Raw genomic sequence first — 21,388 nt, 5'->3', positions numbered from 1 at the left:
AAACCATGCCGTCCTCCCTCAACCCAACTCAGGAGAGATAAAGATGTCTAAATAACCACGATTGCCGCTGCCACAATCCTGCCTGGGCCCGGGGGGAGGGGGGAGGATTTTTCTGCTGAAGCATTGGCGGGGGCTTGTTTGTAGGTTCGCAATTCACCATGATAAATGTAAAGACCAATTAAGGTTTGATCCGTGCACACGGGAGGCAGACGGCGGCTGATAGCGGAACCAATTAACAAGCATGTCCCCTAATTCCTGCCACGGCTGCCGGGCGCACCACGAATCCCCAGGCGCCTACGGCGGCTGCCCGGGAGCCCCGCGTGCCCCCCGCCCGGCCCTGGAGTGGGGCGTCCTCCTCCAGCGAGAAGGTGTGAGGAGAGGGCTTCAGGGCGGCTGGGGAGGGGGCACGCCGGGCACGGAGGCGCAGAGCTAGCCGCCTACGTGCCCAACTGTTTGCAGCCGGGGCCGGGCGAGTGGGGCGAGCCCAAGTGGTCCGTGGCGGGCGGGGACGGCGGCTGGAGACGGCGCCCAGCGCGAAGGCAGGCGGTGCCCCGAGGGCGGAGGACAGGTAGCTGCGCGGCCGCCGCCAGGTAGCAAACGGCTCGAGGGCTGCGCTGCGCGCTCCCACGGTTTCGCCGGGGCCCGGCTCGTCGCTGCCCGCCTCAGGGGCGGCCTAGGATGGGGGGATGGGGCTCGAGGCTGCACCCCCGCGCCCAGGGCGCCTCGGCCTCCCCCTTCGCACTACCCTTTCCCTTCCGGCTCAGCCCGCTGCCCCAGACGTGACCCCCGCGCAAGGTGTCGGCGTTGCGCGCAGTCTGGGCGCGCGTGATTAATGGCCCCGAGGTTGGGGGCGGCGTAGGCATAAGCCTCTGCTCAGCGCGGCCAGGGTGTGAGGGTATCCGGGGGGAGAGCCAGGTCACGGTAGTGGGAGCCCCCGGGACCGCGGCGGCGGCGGAGGAAGAGAAGTAGGTGACGTGGACCGGAGTGGCTCTTCCCCTCTGGCCCTGGGTCCCGCGCCGCGGCGGGTCCCCGGCGCCAGCAAAGTTTGAAGCCTCAGGCGCCACGCCGCGCGGTGCGCGGGTCCCTCCCCGCGCAGTTCCCTCGGCGGGGTCTGTGCCGCCGCCGCTGCCAGGGCAGGACAAAGGCTCATTAACACGTGATGGGACCGCGCTTCATAAATGTGACTGGAGCGAGAGGGAGCCAGAGACAGAGCGCGAGCGGAGGGAGAGGCAGGGAGCGCGAGAGCTGGGAGAGGCGACGGGCGCCGCGGCTGGCGGTGACGGGCGGCCCCACGCCGGGCCAGGCGGGGCGAGCGGGAGGACCCAGTGAAGAGCCTGCGAAGGGGCGAGGCTCGCGGGCGGCGGGAGCGGAGGGGGCGCCAGTCCCGGTCCTGGTCGCAGAAGGGCGCTGCAGGCAGGGGACGCCGGCTCGCGGGTAGCGCGGACCGACAGACTTACTGACCGACGGACGGAGGCACACCCCGCTCCACCCCACTCGACCTCGCCCGGATCCCAGCGCCGGCGCCTCCTCCCTCCCGCTACTCCTGCGGCCACCCCTTCCTTCTCCACTTCTTTTCCGCCTCCGCCTCTTCTAGGCTCCCGCGGCGCCAGTGCTTTCTCCCGGCCCGGGTGGGGCGCCTCCTCTCCCTGAAGAGCTTTCCGTGGAGTCAAAGGGGACGTTTCATTCTAGCAGAGAAGCAGCTCCTGCGCCGGGCAAGAGGTGCCGAGGGAGCATCTCCCTCAAGGACCAGGGGATGCAAAGGGTAAGACCTGGAGACTTGCGTTTGGAAATACTTCTTCCGCCTCCTGTCCCCTAGGGTACTGACCAGTGTGGTCCCCAGGTGTCCATCGTGGAGTTCTTACTCCGTGTGAATCATGCCTCAGTGTTTACTTAGCTGTGTAGCCCGAACCTGTTAACTGTGGTCTGTGCTACTTCTGGAGGTTTCTACCATTTACTAGTACACTGAATTTGTGTGCAGCTGGCTGTCTGTATGCACTGATGTCTGTGGGAAATGTGTAATTGTGCATGTTTGAAAAATAGGCGCTTGAGTTGGTGCTTAGTGTCTATAAACGATGTCAGCAACTAAGTCTTCCCAGAGATATACATCGATCTCTGCACCAAGCCTAGAAACTGTCTAACGTAAAATGTTAAAATATCATATAAAGAAGTATGTCAAAAACTAAACTTTTGATATAGAAAAGTAAAGCTACAGGAACACTCTTCGAGGAAAAATAATTGGGCACGCAACTAATACCTAAATTTGAATGTTGTTGGAACCATGTAACTCAGGACTAGCTATTAGCTGAAAAAAGTTGATGTGTTTTTAAAAGCTATTTCTTGCTTAGGCTCACACTCATAAATGGATCACGTCCTGAATTCAAATGTTTGCTGGGATAGACGTGAGAAACTGTCATTTGGTCATTTGAAAGTTTAAAGGCAACATGCATTTTTCTAATTTTAATTTTAAATTGAACAGATGAGGAAAAAATGTAGTCACCTATTAATCATTTTGTATCTTACCTTTTTTTCTTCTTCAAATAAGTGTTATTCTTGCCTTTGTTGCTTTCTTGATAGATTAGGCATCCTCAGGCATGTAATCTAATAAGAGATTAGAACAGATTTACTGTTTTTAAAGGTGGTGAAAGATATCTCTATGGGTCCCATAACTTCTCCTCATTTTTATTACCCAGTTAAGATCTTTTGAACAATGTGAGAAATGCAATTTCTTAGTGGAAACTGAGTGGACATTGAGTATCCATAGGGTGACCACTGCCATCAATCTATTTTGCAGAATACTGAGAATCTCAGAGCAACCAACCTTTAAGGCTCCCACAGGACTTGATCTGATTTAAGGTTTGTTTTTCTAATCCCACCCTACTGAGGGTTTGCAAGGGAAGATACACTGATTTTTTTCTCTGTCCCTTTTTTCCCTGGTACTTCTTCCCCCTCCCCCGCTCTCTAACTCAGGTTAGAGCAATTTTATCAAAATAAAAGGTCACGTATAGTTTCTTAAGTGAAACAAAGTATTTTGTGATTACAGACATACGTATGGGAACAGTATCCACACACCTCCAGAATTTTAAATGTTGTGTACTGCAGGTGGTTATTTGTAGGTACAACAGCAGTTACCATAGGTGGGCAAGAGGCTGGAGGATGGACGCGCTTTTTAAAAACTAATCCATTTTAGGTTATCAAAAGAACTTACTGTAAAAGGACTCTTTTTGTTCCAAAGAGGTCTCCACTCCAGACGAGGAACAGTCTTGACTGAGGTATGTATCGAGTGTCCGATGGGGAGATGGCTCATTGTGTTCTTAGGTCTCCATGGGAGTAAAATGATGCCACAGGGGGAAATGCTCTATTCTGACCTTTCAAAAATAAAATGCCTGTGCTTGCATACTGGTTGTTATGAAGGCAAATTAGATAATCATAATCCCCCCCAGTTTTAAAAGATAGCATCAGTATTTGTGCATATAAAAAGAATGTTATGCCTAGTCCCTTCAATAAACCATAGGTGATAGTATTTAATTTGGTGTGTGAAGTTTTCCATTCTGGCGAAAATTCGATCTCATATTGGAGTAGTGCTGGGCTTTGTTTGTTATCCCCTGTTTTCTGTCTTTTTCTGTTACCCTTTTCCCAGTGGACTGTGTGCCTCCCTGTCTCGCGTGTGAGATTGTTCTTCTCTAATAAGCCTAGCTGCAGGATCAGTGTGTTCTTTTTGCCATTTCAAAATGTTAAAATAGTGAAATTGTTAAATGTTACCAAGATGAAACTGCTGGGAATGAAATTCTCCAAAAGAACCACTATATTTGTGGCATAAAGCAGTCTATTCCAAAAGAAAACGCCTTGAATCGGTTTACCTATTTTCTCCAGAAAAAAGCAGCCCCATTGATTAGTGTTGATAAGTGTTTAGTATGCAGTGTCAGCTTATTAATTACTAAGGCAAAGCCTGAAAAACTCTTTCAAAACAGTTGTGAGATATTCGCCTTTACTTTGACTCAGAATTAACATTAACCACCAGGAAATTTAGACAGGCTCTCTAGTTGTCTTGCATATTAGTGATTGGAATTAGAATTGGAAAACTGTGCTGCATATGAATAAACTATTTTAAAATGGAACATATAATAGCAGTTTATAGTTCACCACACTCACCAAATGTTTCTTCCCAGAAAACAGTTGGCCTAATAAGGAAGGGGATTATTTCCCATAATTTGCTCTCCAGGAATGCTGCAAGAAAAAAAGAGTGATAAATTGATTTGGAAATCCCTAACAATACATGATGAGTAGAACAAGATTTGATTTGGTTATAGCGCCTTGAATTTGGCCAGTAAGATGGAGACGGTCCTTTAGGTTGCTGCCTCTTCTAGTGGGTAATTATGTTAGCTCAGTTGCATGAAGAACACAGATGAGAGCTTTCGTTCCTACAAAAAAAAGGATGCCGTGTCTCCACCAGTGTAAGTCTGTCTCTTCTATTTTTGTATTCATCATTTTCTAATTGAACCATCAAATTAGAATGAATCCAGCCTTTGGGTTTAAATTATTTATAATTCTGCTTTTGACTCTGAAACTACCTGGACCCAATATTGTTTCAAAAACTGTGTTGGGGCCAGGTTTATAGATTGCATCTATATTTTGAGGGACCACAAGCTCTGTTGATTTTTCTTTTCTTGACTGAAGATTGGTAGAGAAGTTAAAGAATAAGAGGAAATCAAAACAAATTGATGTACTTTATGTTGGCAAAATTTTAACTACATATTTCTCTCTCTGAATCTTCAGCTGTTTCCTAATCCTGTTCTGAAATAATGTTAACTTTATAACTTCATGAATGCTGTTTTTGAGGGGTAGGGGAATTCAACACTTTGCCACTGAATTGCTATTAAATGTTTTGATAACCATTTAATTAGATCAGATTAACTTTATAACATATTATAGATCAACTCTTATGTCTCTCAGATATTTTCTGGACTACGAGAAACAAGAGATGTCATTCAGAATATGTATATCAAACTATATACAGCATAATTTTAGATGACTGGATATACAAACACACTTTTATACATAGGTATGAACAAACTTTTTCATAGATGTATATCATGACCAAAAAAATCGGACGTGTTACGTTTATATATTTAAACATATAATTCAGTTTTAAATAAATACTATAGATTTTGGAAAATGTCCAAATTTAGGGTAGCTGTGCAGATGGACACTGAAGACTCAAGGCAAAAGAAAGTATCTATCTTGAATCAAAACAAGGCTGTTCTTATTTTCCAAGATAGTGAAACTCTGTTCCAGTCCAATGTGTTCTAAGAATCTTGTAAAGATGCCAGGATGAGCATAACCACATTTGACTGTAGTTTTATCATAAACACTAATTGATGGGTTTAACACAGTTTTCACCAATCTGGCTAACTGTTTATTATTTTGGGGAAGAAAGTTGAAGGAAAGTTGGAAGGAAATATACAAAGTTATTACTACATCACAAAATGCATATAACATAGTAATATTTGTTACATATAACACATTATACTGCTATCATAAGTAAGTAACAGCTATAGGCAATTTGTGAGGTGGGGGGGGAAGGGAGGTTTGTGTTGACTGGTTTTCCAGTGCCTCTCTTGGTACTACTCAAATGGTTTGATGTTAGATGAACTTGTATCTCAAACAGGCCTGCATGAATAATAGGTATGTTTAGGACCTATCGCTAATAATAGGTCAAAACTATTACATTAAGTAATCAGTGTGATTACCTCTAGTTCATAACAAAATACTTACCAAAGTTTTGCTAGGTCATATTTCTTCACTGAACAGGTTACCTCATAGAAAATAAAGTACTACATTTCATTATAATAGTTTTTCTAGGACAGTTGCAATTATAAATATGTTCTTCATCTAGTTTTCATTGATATGTTCCATATATTTTTCATATAGATTATAGTGTAAATTTGAGATACCCTCTAATTTAAAAGTTTCATTTAGACAGGTTAATTATTACATAATTTAGTGACCATGGAATTCTTCAGATTCATAGTTGGGCTTGTATAGATTTTTGAGGGAAGAATTGTTTACTCACCAAACTGAGTAAATGGGCCTGCAGAGTAATAGTAGTTATTCCAGAATGCTATGAATTCTATTTTAGCTCCAGCTGGTGTAATTTTCACACCTGCACTTTAGAAAAGCTTTCAAAGTTTTGCTTTGTTTGTTTGCTTTTGTTTTTGAATATTTGAGTTGAGACTGGTTAGGTGGGAATCAATATTTTTTAGCTAACTCTTTTTTAACCTATTGTGCTACAGCATTATATTCTGTATTTTTAATTAAGATTCCTAAAGTTGATTTTGCATTTTTTTTTAATGCAACAAGGGACATAAGTTTCCTTTTTTCCTAACACAGATGGCAAATCATTTCCCCCTAAGAGTCCAGAATTTTATTATCTAATGTCTTATTTTTCCACTCTAATTTACATTCGTAATTGTTTAGAGTTTGGATTCATTGGACAGGAATTTGATATCTTTGGCTTGATTCCTTGCCACCATTATCAACTCTGAAGAGCATTTTAAATTGTTTTATAACTTCAGGAGATAAACTGCAGTATAGTTTCCTAAATTTGACAGTGTAATATCTGTTTTTTTATTCCTACTAGCAAATTCCATGCTATTGCTTTTTAAAGAAAAGCAGAGGCATTTTTCAAAGATGTGCCAGGCAATCTGTTGTGGTAGTTGAGTGTACTGGCAAATGCTTTCACAAACTGTATATGTCAGTAGTATATTTAAAGATAATTAAAATAAAATACAATTAGGAAATAATGTTTGTCAAAGTTTATGTTTAAATGGGACGGTTCCCCTCTTTCCTTCATCATTTCTTCATTCGTTCTTTTAGACTATATATTTAGAGAAGAAAATTTGAATCAATATGAGTTCTATAAATTGTTATAAGGAGTTTCACATTTAAATTGGTGACAAATTCCATTATGCTCTTTAAAAAACAAATTTCTACTTTCACATATGGACATTTGTACTAGGAAATTTTGTAACATTGATTTCTGTTGGTCAAGAGGCTAAAAACGATGTTTTTAATACAGCAATTGAAACAACATCATCAATAGTGTGCCTTTGTCACTCTTGCTTGCTTTTAACTCTGATATATTTAAAAATAAATCAACTTGATTTATTCCTTACAAGCGAGACTTAATTTAATGCCACTATGATCTGTGTATTTTGGTTTATTCCGGTGTGGGTTGTTAAATGGACCAGATTTTCAACTCATTGTAATGCACTGCTACCAGAATTTGTAAATGTTTTCTCCAGCTTTTATATAAGTTGTGGTGAGCAAGTAATATGCATGTGGAGAAAAAGGAAAACTAAGCATCTTAACACATAACCCAAGTAAGCAAAAGATTGTCCAGAGAATTCTGTATCTTTGCATATATGGGTATATAACGTTGGAAAATATATGGCTACTTTTTGGAAATTACACCTAAGTTCTTACAAAATTATGAAAAGGGAAATCTTTGAATGATTTTAGTTCTCAGCTGAGGAAACGAATTATGAGTAATCTATGATCCATTTTATTGATGAAATATTTAAAAGAGGGAACAGTCTGCTCAGTCATATACTTTAGAGCTTTGGGATACATTTCCATATATTTATAACTTTTAGGCATTTTTGAAAGATACTTGCTATCTCTGAGCATTATAAATTGCATAATTACCAGGGTAATTCTGTAAGATAATTTGCAGTGGATCTGCATTACTTGGGTCTACTGCAAAATTTCCGTTTTAGTTTGTTGTTTTTTTGGGGGGAGGAGGAGGTTCATCTCCTGTGATGCATTATTTTATGGTTTTGGGAAAAGAAGGACAGAAACCAACATTTCCATCATTAAAAAAACAGCTGGAATGTTAACTACTTTTACCTTTTTCCCGTTCATTTATGCTTGGTAACCATGGGTTCCCTCACAATGGTGTTGAAAGAAATGGCTAGCAGTCCTATGAAACTTGACGTAGACTTTGTCAAACAGAATTAAGAGAAAATGGTGTGGAGTTCTTAATTTATGCCTGCATACTGGGTACTTATATATTATATCTTGAAGTTACTTTTGTTTATTGGACAAAATATGTAACAGCGAGTTTCCTGTAAAAGTGCGGAGAAGCCCTGAATTGTAGGCTGAAACACCTTGAGAGTTTCCCAACTTCTTATGCTTATTTTCAGGCTAGACTACATTATTTTATTCCGGTCAAATAGAAATGCCTTGGTTTTAAAGATCTTCCGTGAGAGACTCCTTTATCATGAGCAGGCTCACTTAGCAATCTGTTTCAATGATCTAAAAATCTATACTCACAGAATAGTCTTTCTTGCGGTCTAACTTCCGTTCTTCATAGAGATTAATTCTTCTCCCCGCCCCCTCAGTTAGTCTTTTTCATAGGTCTCCAGAATCTTTAGCAATGGTTCTTAAATTTTAGAGTGTGTTTGAATCTCCTGGAGGCCTTGGGAAAACACAGCTGGACCCCAACCCTAGCGTTTCTGTTTCTGTAGCTCTGATGTAGAACCTGAGAATTTGCATTTCTCTTAACTTTCCAGGTGATGCTGAAGCTGCTGGAGACCAGCCTTTGAGAGCCACTGACTCTAAAATAACTCTGTATGTACTTACAAACAGCTGGGAGACTTCTCAGAATGTTCTTTAGGATGTATATTGGACTTTCCCAGCCTGTTCTCACCAGTGTTATTGCCTAACTCTTTACCTTCATGTCATTTTTTTCTGAATACTTTGTTACTCAGCTCTGTTCAAAATTGCATGATTGCATCACACAAATATTAGGAAGGATTTGACCTTGAAAGAGTATAGTAGAACTACCCCGTGGTTTCAGTGGCATAAAAATTCTGTACTTGTATCTAATTTGTATACTTCCTTCTTAATCATAACTACATTGCCAAAGCCTATTTTGTATCTTTACTGAAACCTAGTTCTTCAGAGTTCTGTTTGTACATAATTACTTGTCTTGCAAGCATATTTCTCTGTTTATATCTTGCATTGTTAATACACACTGAAAACTTTTTATTTAATATTTCGACTAAAGTAGGTGATACACAAGTACCTAGGTTTTTAAAATCATATCTGAACAGAACCCTGGATTTACACAATAATCAAAACTCATTTAAAATTATTCCAGCAAGAAAATGATGGGAAAGAAATTGAATTGTTTAGAAAGCTGTATCCTTCTCAATTTGTATGAATATTTAAACAAATAGTCACTTCTTTTGTGAAATATTCCAATTTAGCCCCTATAATAATAAAAAATAATATTCCATTCTTTTTCACCACAGAGTTATGACCTGTATTGGTGATTTCATATTTGAAAATTGGGAAGCCAAATGTTTCATAAAATAGAAATCAGTTGAGTTTGTTATTAGAATTGATTTGGGGCTCCTGAGACATTGTCTTCTTACTTTTAGCATTTCTTGGCATAAACATATCATTTGTTTTCAGTAGAACTCCTTTCCTTTACTCATTCTTAATTACTTTCTTGAGGCAGAATTCCAAATAGTCACAATTAATTTTTATTAATGTATTAAATTTTCTCAACATCCTTTTGCCCCAGAAAAGCAATTTGAAATTTGGTTTTTGTAGTCAGTAGTAATAACCCATTTTAACCCTCCATAATATATTTTCTTATTTATGTTTTAATTAATTCAGTTGTAAAATGCATAAAATGTAGCAGGAGAAGTTGCTCAACCAAAGCAAGAAGTATGTCCTCAATAGAATAACAAATTGATTCCTGAGGGCTTCTAAAAGCCACTCCATCTAGTGGTTGAATTTTCACATGACTTCTCTTGACAGGTTTTGAAGACACTTGCACATGGAGAAACCCATTTGAGAAAGATCAATGTATAATAGCATGCATTTGAGGGAAGGAAAAATTCCATTATAATTACAATTTCATATATTGTTTTTAAGGATCTATCAACAGTGTATAACTAGGATTTGTTCAAGATTGTGCATGTCACAAAGATCTCTTTATATATTATCGTTATGTGGCTAAATATTGCAGCTGATAATATGTACCTGGGCTAAACAAAGATGAGAATAAAAAATATCAGATCTTTGTCCATAACCTTTACTTGCTGTCAGTATGACTACTATTTGATATTGAGCTAAAAGATCCAGGGATAAACAATTATTGATGCTTTTTATGTAACTTTTACATTTGGGCAATTATTTCCCCCCCACATGGAAGTTTATATGAGATCAAGACTCAGGTTTCTAACAATCAACTGACTTTATGTCAAGCAAAACGGTCCACAGTTAGAAGCCATTCTGCTAAGATAGACCTGCCATGTTTCCCATGCACACCAACCTTCATTTAGTATCATTGAGTACCTACCTGTGCCAGGCAGAAGACATGCAAGGCCATGTAAGACAGGTCCCTACCATCAAGGTGTTCCTGATTTGAAGGGTTTAGAAACAAGAACAATGGCTCCCCAGTGCCTATCATATCTCCGGGGAGAAAAACCTCAAAGCATCTATAGGAAGGGAACTTATACAACCCAATACTATGTGATGATGAAATAATCATGTGTCTGTTACATGTATTCATATCCAATTCTGTCATCTGTGGGACAGGAAGGGCAGATGGGTGAGCTTTATTTGATGGGGTGAGGTAGAATAGAGAATCATTCCCATTGCTTCCTTGACCCATAGCTATGACACAAGTGTGATGCATGGCTATGTAATGTCTACAGTGCTGGGCACAGCGTACACACACAATAAAAATGTGTTAAGTGAAGCCTCGGAGGGCCTGTAACTTTACATCTATCAAGCACATTGCTGTGGTAACCCAGCTCTGTGCCCTTTGGGCACCAAGAGTTGTCATAAGCACTGTCTTCTTGGAGTCCTACTATGGTTTACATAATTTCTTTTGCCTTGATTCCAGCCAAGATCTTAGGAACTAGTCATGGAGAGTCTTCTTCCCTCTCTGGGTCTAAGAAAATCACACTGCTCAGGGTGGGAAGTTGAACAATTTCAAGTGAGTAAATTTCTCCATACAGAGAATGAATGTTTACAGCTTCTGTTTACTAACAACAGTCACGTCTCATACAGACCTAAAGAAGGTGCCCTCTCCATCCCTCGCTGGTGGTGTGGAAACTCATTACCATCCGTGATCCTTACAATTGACCAATGAAGGAAAACAAAAACTACTTAGTTAAAAAATAAATAGTGGAAATGACAAGCTTGATTTTATTTATTATTTGCCAACAGTCACTGCAAATAAGGTGCTAATTCAGGGTTAGGATTTACAGCTTACAGCTAATTGTCATATTTTGTCCCTGAAGGTCATGGAGCAAGGATGATTTGCAAGTGCCATTGGCATTGTTTTTTTGCTGTCAACAGATCATTCCTCCACATTTTACTTGTACACTGTGTAAAATTATCATGCTCTCTATTATTTTTTTCCAAAATCAACTCCTCCCCCTTCCTTAGAAATGGAGAAAGACTGTCTTGTTAAATGGTTCCTGGACCTCAAAGTTAAGAGCAGAGACTTTGAGTTATGCAGACCTGGTAGAAGTTTCAGTTCTGCCTCTCTAGTTGGAGATCTTGGACAGAGCATTTACCTTTTAGTTTTCTCATATGTAGAATGGGAATTGTAATAGCATCTATTCCATGTAAATATTAAACAAAAATAATATATATGCTTAGCATGATACCTGGCACGTAAACATTCAAATATTTCTTATTGAAATATTTGGGAATTGGAATTTTCTCTATTGTTCGTTTAAAGCACCCAGATTCTTTGAGATTTGAACCTGGAGAATTAAGACTTTGTTTTTGGTTGGACTTAATTTGTATGCTCATGAATTCAAAGAGAAAGTACCCCTCATTGAAGAATGAACGAGGAAACCGAAAAGTATTCTTCTTCACCATTGGACAACATGTAGCACACTTGAAACTATTGCTGTCCTTGTAATGACCTGTAAAGGTAACCTATCTAATGGGTTCTACATATATTATGGATCAGAATAATATATTGCTTTTAACCTTTACTGACCAAACCTCACATGCACTATAGAGACATCTCATGGAGTGTTTTATATATGGACTGGGCTTCTCTGAATTGAAAACTTTGCACGATCTGTTTCAAGGGAAGGCTGCTTCAATTATACTTAATTACTTTCTTTACAGATTATGTAGAAAAGATTCTCAAAAAAAAAATCAAAATTACTTATTAGTAGGAAACATCAAAACAGCAGAGCAAAATTAAATGATAAATTGGTTATAGAAGTCAGCAAATCATTTCATTTGTATAATTAGTTTGCCTTTGTGATAGGCTCAACTCCAGCATCATCACCTACTAGTGAATGTTTAATCTGATGTAGCTTAAAGGCATGATTTCTTGAGCTCTGAAGTTCTTTAAGTTTTAATAAGCCTTTAAATGTTAAATAATTAAGCATACTTCAGGTTAAATTTGAAAAGAAGTGTAGCTTCATAGGTGTCATAATGTCTGTTTAGTTCATATTAATTGATAAATTTTTATGAAAAATCTAACATTTATTTTGTTAGTAAGACTAGACCAGAGACAATAGTGCATTTAATAACTTCTACATTACAAAATAAATGAAAAGCTAAAGCTTTGAGAACCAACCAAGCATTACCAGCATAATGGAATTTTCTTTTATATATGGGAAAAGGAGCTGACATTAATGCAAGGAAGAAGGATTATGTATTTTTGCCTGAATTATCAGGATAATAACGTCAATCCTTTATTTCTCTTTGCTATAGAAGATAATGCAAAGAGTCACCAAACTATTTTAATAATCCCAAAACTCTAATGGTTAGGTAAGAGTTAGAAAAGACTCAGTTGCCCACTCAACTATAGCAGAAATATTATTCATCAACTTAAGATTTAGCCCGTGAGATCTGCCATGTATATTGAGGACATGGCTTAGATGTAATGCAATTATAAGCATCAACTAAAATTTCCCCTACTAACTTTAGAGAAATAAATTAGCAAGTTATTTTTCTTGATCAAATTAGTAGAAACCAGACTTGTTCCCAGAAATGAATGGAAAATAACAAACATATATACACTGGCACTGTCATTCTGTTGAACCCCTCACAAGGCTCTTCTACGAGGTTAGCCAAGCAGAACAACACAAAACGAACAAAGAAAGTAGGGAAAGAAACAGAGGTAAGCCAGCGCCTGGGACTCCTGCATGCGATATCCTACACTCCTATTAATTAGAAACTATGAGTTTGCATTGTCTCCTTAAAGAATTTATAAACTTAGACTATTAGAGAAGGATCCTGGTGGGCTGATATGGTCTGTAATTATGTCGGAAGCATCGGTCCTTTTGATGCTTCCAGTGGGTTGTCTGCCTTGTTGGACAGGAAAAACTGCAGGAAGCAAATACTGCCTACCGTCTGTTCCCCCAGAGATGGTATACAGGCCAGAAGTGCAAGGATTTTGATTCCAGATACAACAATATCTGAATTATTGGAATGTCTCTCTAAAACAAAGGTCTCCAGCTGGGCAATGAAGACTAAAATAACCTATTATCAAATTTACTGATATAAAAAAGATGCTATTTGAAGTCTTGTTTTGAGGACTTTCTCGATGCTTACCCTAATCAGTACATGGATGTTTCATGTCATTGATAGTTATAGAAACAAAGCTAGAGTCTGGGTAGACTTTTTAAAATACTCCATGCTAATGCCATGCCCATAAAATTTCTTTGGTGATACCGTAGCTTCCTGGTTGGTATAAGTTTGGGGGTAATGGATGGAGATGCAGATGTGCATAGAGAGATGGACAAAAAGAACAGGTGGTGGTAGTTTAAAACAATTGAAGTTTTTAAAAAAATGGATGGAACACATCAAAATGTTTTTAATACTGTTATTATAAAGGCATGATGTATAGTTTAAATCATTAGAATATGTTGGTTATATACAAGCAGAATTCTAGCAAAATCCCCTTAAATGTTATTGAATTATTCTTTTACTATAATAAAAACTGCTTCTTTAATAGGAGCATCTACGCATCTTGCTAGAAATTTCTAATTATGATCTTCCCAGTAGCAAACAAAAAATTAATGGCAACTGCATCTCCCAAAGCCTAAACTAGATTACTAATGAACTCTCAAAGAAAACTCTCAATGCAAAAAATAAGCAGGTGGAAATTACCGTAATAATCCAAATGTAGAAATAAGGCAAGAATTACTGAAATGCAAAGGACGGTTTTCTTGCCATAATCCCATTAACCTAAAATAGCCTGTGCACAGTGGTATTTGGACATTACCGAGACCCTTGAACAGCACAAAATTCATGTATATTTTTAACTGTATTCTTTAATTAAAGTTGTCTTATATTGGACAGAAATTATACCTCATAACCACCCCATGCTCAGATTTTAACAAGCTAGTTTGTTTTAATGAAAGTGCTTGGTTACATGAAAATGGGGAATTGTGATCATCGTAGAGTAAATCACAGGCATACGTGTTTTGCATTGTGGAAATAAGGTCTGTGATCCTTTTTCTTCACTTCTTAGCTCTTCTAAATACTAAAATTTTAGTCCTTGAGGCCATGCCATTAGGCAGACCCACTACATGGGCTGGAATAGGAAATAGTGATTTAATAAGACGTCGTCTTAATTACTACATATTGACAAAATGCCTCAATTTGTGTTTGTAAGAAACTAGAAGACTTGAATGTAAGATGCAAAATGGCTTTATCCTAGTTACTGTTAATCCTTAAAACAGTGCATAAAGTTCAAAGGCAGAAACTCTGGAATCTGAGAGACGTGGGTTCAGCTACACACTTCTCATATTCTGGACGATTTACTTAATATCTAATGGCCTCCCTATCCTTGTCTGTGAAATAGGAATTATAAATAAGCACCTGGTAGAGCCATCATGACAATTTAATGATAGAATATATGTAGAGTCTCTCAATACCTGGAATATACTAATAGACATTCCTCTTCCCTCACCCATGTGTATCTTCTATTTGCTTCGTGCTAAGTGCTGAGACATAAATAAAAATTGAATAAACAGCCTATGATCTAATTAAGACAATGAATTATCTTGAAATATAATTAACAATATATGGCAAACAGCCATAGCACTAAGTAATGATAATAATATTTATTGAGGAGTTAAATTTTGTGCCAGGCATTATGTTAAGTGCTTTTTTAATATTTAATTTTCAGAACAATTCTGTAATTTAGGCATCCTCCTCCTTCACCTGCCTCTTCTTCCTCTTTCTTCCCATTTTACAAATGAAATACTGAGGTTTTTGAAAGACTAGTTAACACAGGTCTGACACTGATCTTGGTCTGCTAGCTCCTAACTCAATGCTTTTTCCCTCCATTACTAGTGCTTGGATTGGTAGAAATCGGGGGGGAAGTGAAGGGAGATGGGAGCACATCCCTGTCTTAGGTTAGAGGGATGGTGTATCAGAAGGTTAAAAGCAGTGCCAGACCTCTATTGTCCAATATGACAGCTACTAGCCACATGTGGCTATTAAGCACTTGAAATGTGGTGAGTTCCACATTTTGAAATAATATTTTGGATATATTGGGTTAAATAAAATATTAAAATTAATTTCTTCTTTTACATTTTTCTTTTTACCTAGATACTGGAAACTAAACTTGCACATGTGGCCCATATTACATTGTTTTTGGACAGCACTGCCCTAGAACTAGAACATCTGGGTTCATTCTGGCTCTGCTACCTACTGGCTGTGCACATGGCAAATTACTTCCCCTCTCTGTGCCTTTTGTCTGTAAAATGGGGCTAATAGCAGCACTCAGTTCCCAGGGCCATTGTGAAAGCAAACAATCTGGGTAGAGTCTCAGAATCTCACCTGCACATCATACACTCTCCATCAGTGCTCATCACGGGAAGATCAGTGAGACTTGGTGGTCTACCTGATTATAGAGGCCAAGAAGGAGAAGTCCAGGGTAAGTGTAAGGTCTGAGCTAGGTTGGACGACTAAAAAGATGATTCACAATACCATAAGCAATGTGGAAAGTGCTGTGACCGAAGGTGATTTACTGCAGCAACATTTGTAATAGCAAGAGGTGATAAACAGCCTAAACCTCCATCCCTAGCAGACTAATCACATTCATCTCTGGGGACTTAGCTGCTACAGGGAGAGAGGGTTTGTGGACTGATGTGGAATTGTCTTCTTTGAAGTGGAAAAACAAGGTGCAGAATTCTGTGTGTAGTATGTTGGAGTTCGTGCAAAGGCAAGGAAGGGGGGAATGGATACGTGTATTTGCTTGAATATGCGTGGAACATCTCTGGACGGAGTAACAAGAAACATCCTGCCTCTGAGGAGGAAAGCTAGTTGGCTGGGACATCGGGACGAGAGCGATTGACTGCTGTACCTTTTGTACCTTGGGAATCGTTGGAATGTAATAATACAACCGAAGTTTCAAATAAATTAGTTTGTAATTGAGAAGTGTGAAGGGAGAGTTAGTTACTTGAGAGAAGATGACCTATGGGATGGACTGGCTCCAGGTAGCTGCTTGGAACCGCTGGGCTCAGGATTTGGTTTTGGGGTCAAGTATCCATCGAATTAATTACCTTTCTCTCCTTTAATTTTAAGAAAAGGCATATAAATATTATCAAATTACTGCTGGAATGCACCAGTCAATACAATTCACTGTCGCCTGTTAGGTTCATGTGGACATTTCTAAGGGAGTCCAGCCCTCTCTCATCTGCTAGCATTATTACCAGGCTGGCGAATCGCATAAGAAAAATAGATACCGTTCCTGTGTTTGGCAACCACATTCTAGTTGTGGAAATAAATCCGTTAACTCAGGATTAAATGATAGCATGTTCTTTCTCCATCCACACTAATTCTATTACTATGTACTCTTGGCATAAACATTCCTTCCTTGGGGAAGCCTCCTTTAACCCCATCGACTGGCTGCTCCCACAGCATCCTTCCTGTAAGTCCTGAATTGTAGCTTTCTTGTAATGATGGGGTCAGCTGCCTGTCTCCTCTGCTACACTGGACTTCATGTGGTCAGGGACTCTTTCTTGATACAGTCATGTCCCTAGTGCCTAGTACACTGCCCGGCACATAGTGCATGCTCCATACTTTGTTGAATGCATGAATAAATGAATTATTACTTCAGATGGGTAGGAACTCTGTATTTTAGCAGAAGGATTCAGAACTTTAAAATTTTTTCCAAGATAATAATTACCTTTTTTTCCCCCCTCCAGGACAGTGTACTATTTTTAGGAATAACAGAAACAGTAAATAAAGTACTGGCTTAATAATTATTTTAATTATTATAGGTATCACTCAGATAAGCTAAAAAGCATAATAGCCCCCCCCCCATGTTAAACATTTATAAATAGTAAAATCAATTTCCTGGCTGTTTATTTTGAAACAAAACCAAATTGCTTAGCTTAGAATTGAAGAGCTCTTACAATTTGGTCTCTCTTCTCAGTTGTCCTTATTTCCAGTGCTATCCACATGGAAAGCCTTGGGTGAGGAGGCTTGTCTCCTGTCTTCCAGTATGTTTGTGTCACCACGCCACTCACAGGGAACACTGCCAGGAAGCACAGGACTTCACCCCTCCTTTCCAGTGGTAAAGCTCATGGTCCACTTACCCTGGACTTCTCTTTCTTAGCCTCTATAATTAGGTAGACCACCAAGTCCCACTTTCCAGTGATAAAGCTCGTGGTCTTCCCAGGAGCCGCAGTGCAAGCTTGCCCTTTGTGACATTTTCTTGGTTGATGTAGACATTTGAGAAGTTTATCTCAAATGTCTAAGCCATGGCTTAGTCCAAGCATCTCCTCTGGGTGAGGAAACTTGTCTGATGGAGCCGGGACGACAGCCTGGATTTTCCTCCCAGGGCCACATGCTTCCTGTAGGCGTTCGCAGTCCCTTCCTCTCCTTTTGTAGTCAACACATAGGCCACACAACTCACTCCCAATTTTCACACTGTCATCTTCTTTGGTTGTCTTGCACATTCAGTCTTACCTGCGTGATAGGGTGTCAGCTCTTCAAGAGCAGCGGTTGTGTGACACATTGTTGCTTCCCCCTGTCCCGCACCAGCATTAGGAGATGGTGTATGTGACAGTAAAAACCAGGTGGTAAACACTTCCTAACGCGACTGTGAATTGCCCGCTACACCCAAGATCCATTCTCTTCACTTGACTATCAGAGCCTGGAGGTCCACACGGGATTCACACAGTGACTTACTCCCAGAGAGCTTACGTAAGGAAAGAAACACCTGTTGCCGGTATGTGCCACTCACCAACTTCTGGGTGACTTTTCTTTAAGTGACTGACTCATTTCGTTGACTGAATACGACAAGGATTTTACCTGTATTCAGAGACAAGAATGAAGTAACACGATGGCACTCATTAGGATGTTTTATTTTGTTTGTTTTATTCTCCTGGTGGTCTCACCATTCAGCTTATTTGTTTTCCCTCCGTTAGGATTCCCTGCTGCGGGTCTCTTTCTCAGTCATCTTGAGTTCGGTCTAATCGAAGACAGAGGTTATGAAGTCGATGCTAGATGGCCTTGCAGACACCACCTTCCGCACCATCACCACAGACCTCCTCTACGTGGGCTCGAATGACATTCAATACGAAGACATCAAAGGCGACATGGCATCCAAATTAGGGTACTTCCCGCAGAAATTTCCTTTAACTTCCTTTCGGGGAAGTCCCTTCCAAGAAAAGATGACTGCAGGAGACAACCCCCAGTTAGTCCCAGCAGACCAGGTGAACATTACCGAGTTTTACAACAAGTCTCTTTCATCCTACAAGGAAAATGAGGAGAACATTCAGTGTGGGGAGAACTTCATGGACATGGAATGCTTCATGATTCTGAACCCCAGCCAGCAGCTGGCCATCGCCGTGCTGTCCCTCACGCTGGGCACCTTCACGGTTCTGGAGAACCTGCTGGTGCTGTGCGTCATCCTGCACTCCCGCAGCCTCCGCTGCAGGCCGTCCTACCACTTCATCGGCAGCCTGGCGGTGGCAGACCTCCTGGGGAGTGTCATCTTCGTCTACAGCTTCGTCGACTTCCACGTGTTCCACCGCAAAGATAGCCCCAACGTCTTTCTGTTCAAACTGGGCGGCGTCACAGCCTCCTTCACCGCCTCAGTGGGCAGCCTGTTCCTCACAGCCATCGACAGATACATATCCATTCACAGGCCCCTGGCCTATAAGAGAATCGTCACCAGGCCCAAGGCCGTGGTGGCGTTTTGCCTGATGTGGACCATCGCCATTGTGATCGCCGTGCTGCCTCTCCTGGGCTGGAACTGCAAGAAACTGCAGTCCGTTTGCTCGGACATCTTCCCGCTCATTGACGAAACCTACCTGATGTTTTGGATCGGGGTCACCAGTGTGCTGCTGCTGTTCATCGTCTATGCGTACATGTACATTCTCTGGAAGGCGCACAGCCACGCGGTCCGCATGATCCAGCGCGGCACCCAGAAGAGCATCATCATCCACACGTCAGAGGACGGCAAGGTACAGGTGACGCGGCCGGACCAAACCCGCATGGACATTCGGCTGGCCAAGACCCTGGTCCTCATCCTTGTGGTTTTAATCATCTGCTGGGGCCCTCTGCTCGCCATCATGGTGTACGATGTCTTTGGGAAGATGAACAAGCTCATTAAGACCGTGTTTGCGTTCTGCAGTATGCTCTGCCTGCTGAATTCCACGGTGAACCCCATCATCTACGCCCTGAGGAGCAAGGACCTGAGACATGCTTTCCGGAGCATGTTCCCCTCGTGTGAAGGCACCGCGCAGCCTCTCGATAACAGCATGGGGGACTCGGACTGCCTGCACAAACACGCAAACAACGCGGCCAGCGTGCACAGGGCCGCAGAGAGCTGCATCAAGAGCACGGTGAAGATTGCCAAGGTGACCATGTCTGTGTCTACAGACACGTCTGCCGAGGCTGTATGAGCCTGACGCCGCCCTGGCAGCACAGGAAAAGAAAGGCATTTTTTTTTTTTTAAGCTCAAAATCTAGGCGAGTCTGTTGTCTCATCGGTTATATTTTTTAAGTTTACCATGTTCCCTGAAAAGGTGATTGTCACCATGATCAGTTATCTGTTCTCTAATGTTTCGATAGTGTAGGTTCTCAAACTGAATTGTCCAGGGGTTTACAGTGAAGAAAGCCTGTTGCTTAAGTGACTGGAAGGTCCTTCAAAGTCTCAATGAAATAGGACGGAAACCTTTGGCTACACAATTTGAAGTCTAAGTACCGATAAAAAAATGCCATCAAATGAGTAATGCCTTTGTAACCACAACTTTCATTAAAATGTGAAACGTATTTGTCCATCAGTATCAGAGATGTCCATTTTACAACAGTCATAGTACTACAGTAGAGTTATTTTGTAAAATGTGTTGTGTCCTATGAGATGTGTATCAGTGTTACCATGTGTTGTTTATATTTGTCTAGTTCAGCAAAACTGAAACATAGAACTTTATGAAAACAGTGAACACAAGCAATGGATATGTGACAGTGAGACCAATTTTTTAAAAAATATTGCCCACAATATAACTTTAGAAACCTTAATATTTTTTCAAACCTCTTTATTTAAATTTGACATTGGAAATAACCATAAAGGTTTATTTTTCTGTTAATACAACAAGAAGAAGTTGAAGACTATCCAAAGTATTGAGCAGAATTCATTGACACTCAAAATTTTATTAGCTCTACATTTTCATATGAGGACACACATCTTCTGGACCATAGCTGTTCTCTTGTGTGATGGATTACAATTAGAATGGAAGAGAGAAGGCATATTGACTTTTTTTGGCTGACATCTCTGACTTTCTTTAGTCTTTAGCTCTTACTGGACCTCTTAAGACAGCATGTGTCAATCTTAATGTATATTGTTATCACTGTGCAATTGCTGTTTACTTGAAGAGTATTGTGTTCTTATATTCCAGGTTTAAGTAGATTTCATGCCTGGGTCGCCAAACAATAATCTTCATTTTTCTTAATTGAAAAGAAGTGTTGTCTGGATCAGTAAAATTATACTACGTGTGAGTGTGAATATAAATGTGTATGTGTGTGTATTTCTATCCTGTAACTGTTACAGTAATGTCATAAAATGAGAAAACTGTGACCAAGTGTAAACTGTACCACTTGCTGCACTCTTGTACATGAATTCAGTTTCTAAAATTGACCTCATCCAGAAATCTTGTTGATAAAAATACTGACCATAAACGTTCAGAACCCCGTCCCCCCTTTCCGCCCTTCAGAGATTGGGTCACGTATTACTAACTTGACCTTTAGGTATTCCATAAGACCAGTATTTAGCAAGCAATACTCACTGATGACCATTTAAGTGAAGGTCTGTATTTAGTGTTACTGTCAGGAAATGAGAGTGTCTTGGTTTCCTGAGCACCTCATATCAA

General features: G+C 40.5%; 1 protein-coding gene across 6 annotated transcripts; it reads left to right on the top strand.

The window, feature by feature from the left end:
- Positions 1-347: 347 nt before the first annotated feature.
- On the top strand, positions 348-20,549 carry CNR1 (cannabinoid receptor 1). Of its 6 annotated transcripts, XM_033102136.1 has the most exons (3): positions 1,205-1,762; positions 3,188-3,269; positions 18,444-20,549. In XM_033102136.1, exon 3 carries the CDS (start codon positions 18,507-18,509, stop codon positions 19,923-19,925), a length of 1,419 nt encoding a protein of 472 aa, XP_032958027.1. In that variant the 5' UTR covers positions 1,205-1,762; positions 3,188-3,269; positions 18,444-18,506; the 3' UTR covers positions 19,926-20,549. The 6 variants fall into 6 exon arrangements, with proteins under 6 accessions (XP_032958045.1, XP_032958027.1, XP_032958026.1 ...); XM_033102154.1 differs by lacking the exons at positions 1,205-1,762; positions 3,188-3,269 and adding an exon at positions 348-368; XM_033102135.1 differs by lacking the exon at positions 3,188-3,269 and having other exon boundaries at positions 1,207-1,762.
- The last annotated feature ends 839 nt before the right edge of the window (positions 20,550-21,388 follow it).

Source organism: Rhinolophus ferrumequinum, chromosome 3 (genome assembly GCF_004115265.2).
Source record: "Rhinolophus ferrumequinum isolate MPI-CBG mRhiFer1 chromosome 3, mRhiFer1_v1.p, whole genome shotgun sequence".
NCBI classification, from domain to species: Eukaryota; Metazoa; Chordata; class Mammalia; order Chiroptera; family Rhinolophidae; genus Rhinolophus; species Rhinolophus ferrumequinum.
The sequence above is the reverse complement of the archived record's forward strand: the minus strand, read 5'-3'. Positions and strand labels throughout refer to the sequence as shown.

What these genes read in the sequence shown, in the direction of transcription:
- CNR1 (XM_033102154.1), top strand. Translation starts at nt 18,507, where the DNA reads ATGAAGTCGATGCTAGATGGCCTTGCAGACACCACCTTCCGCACCATC.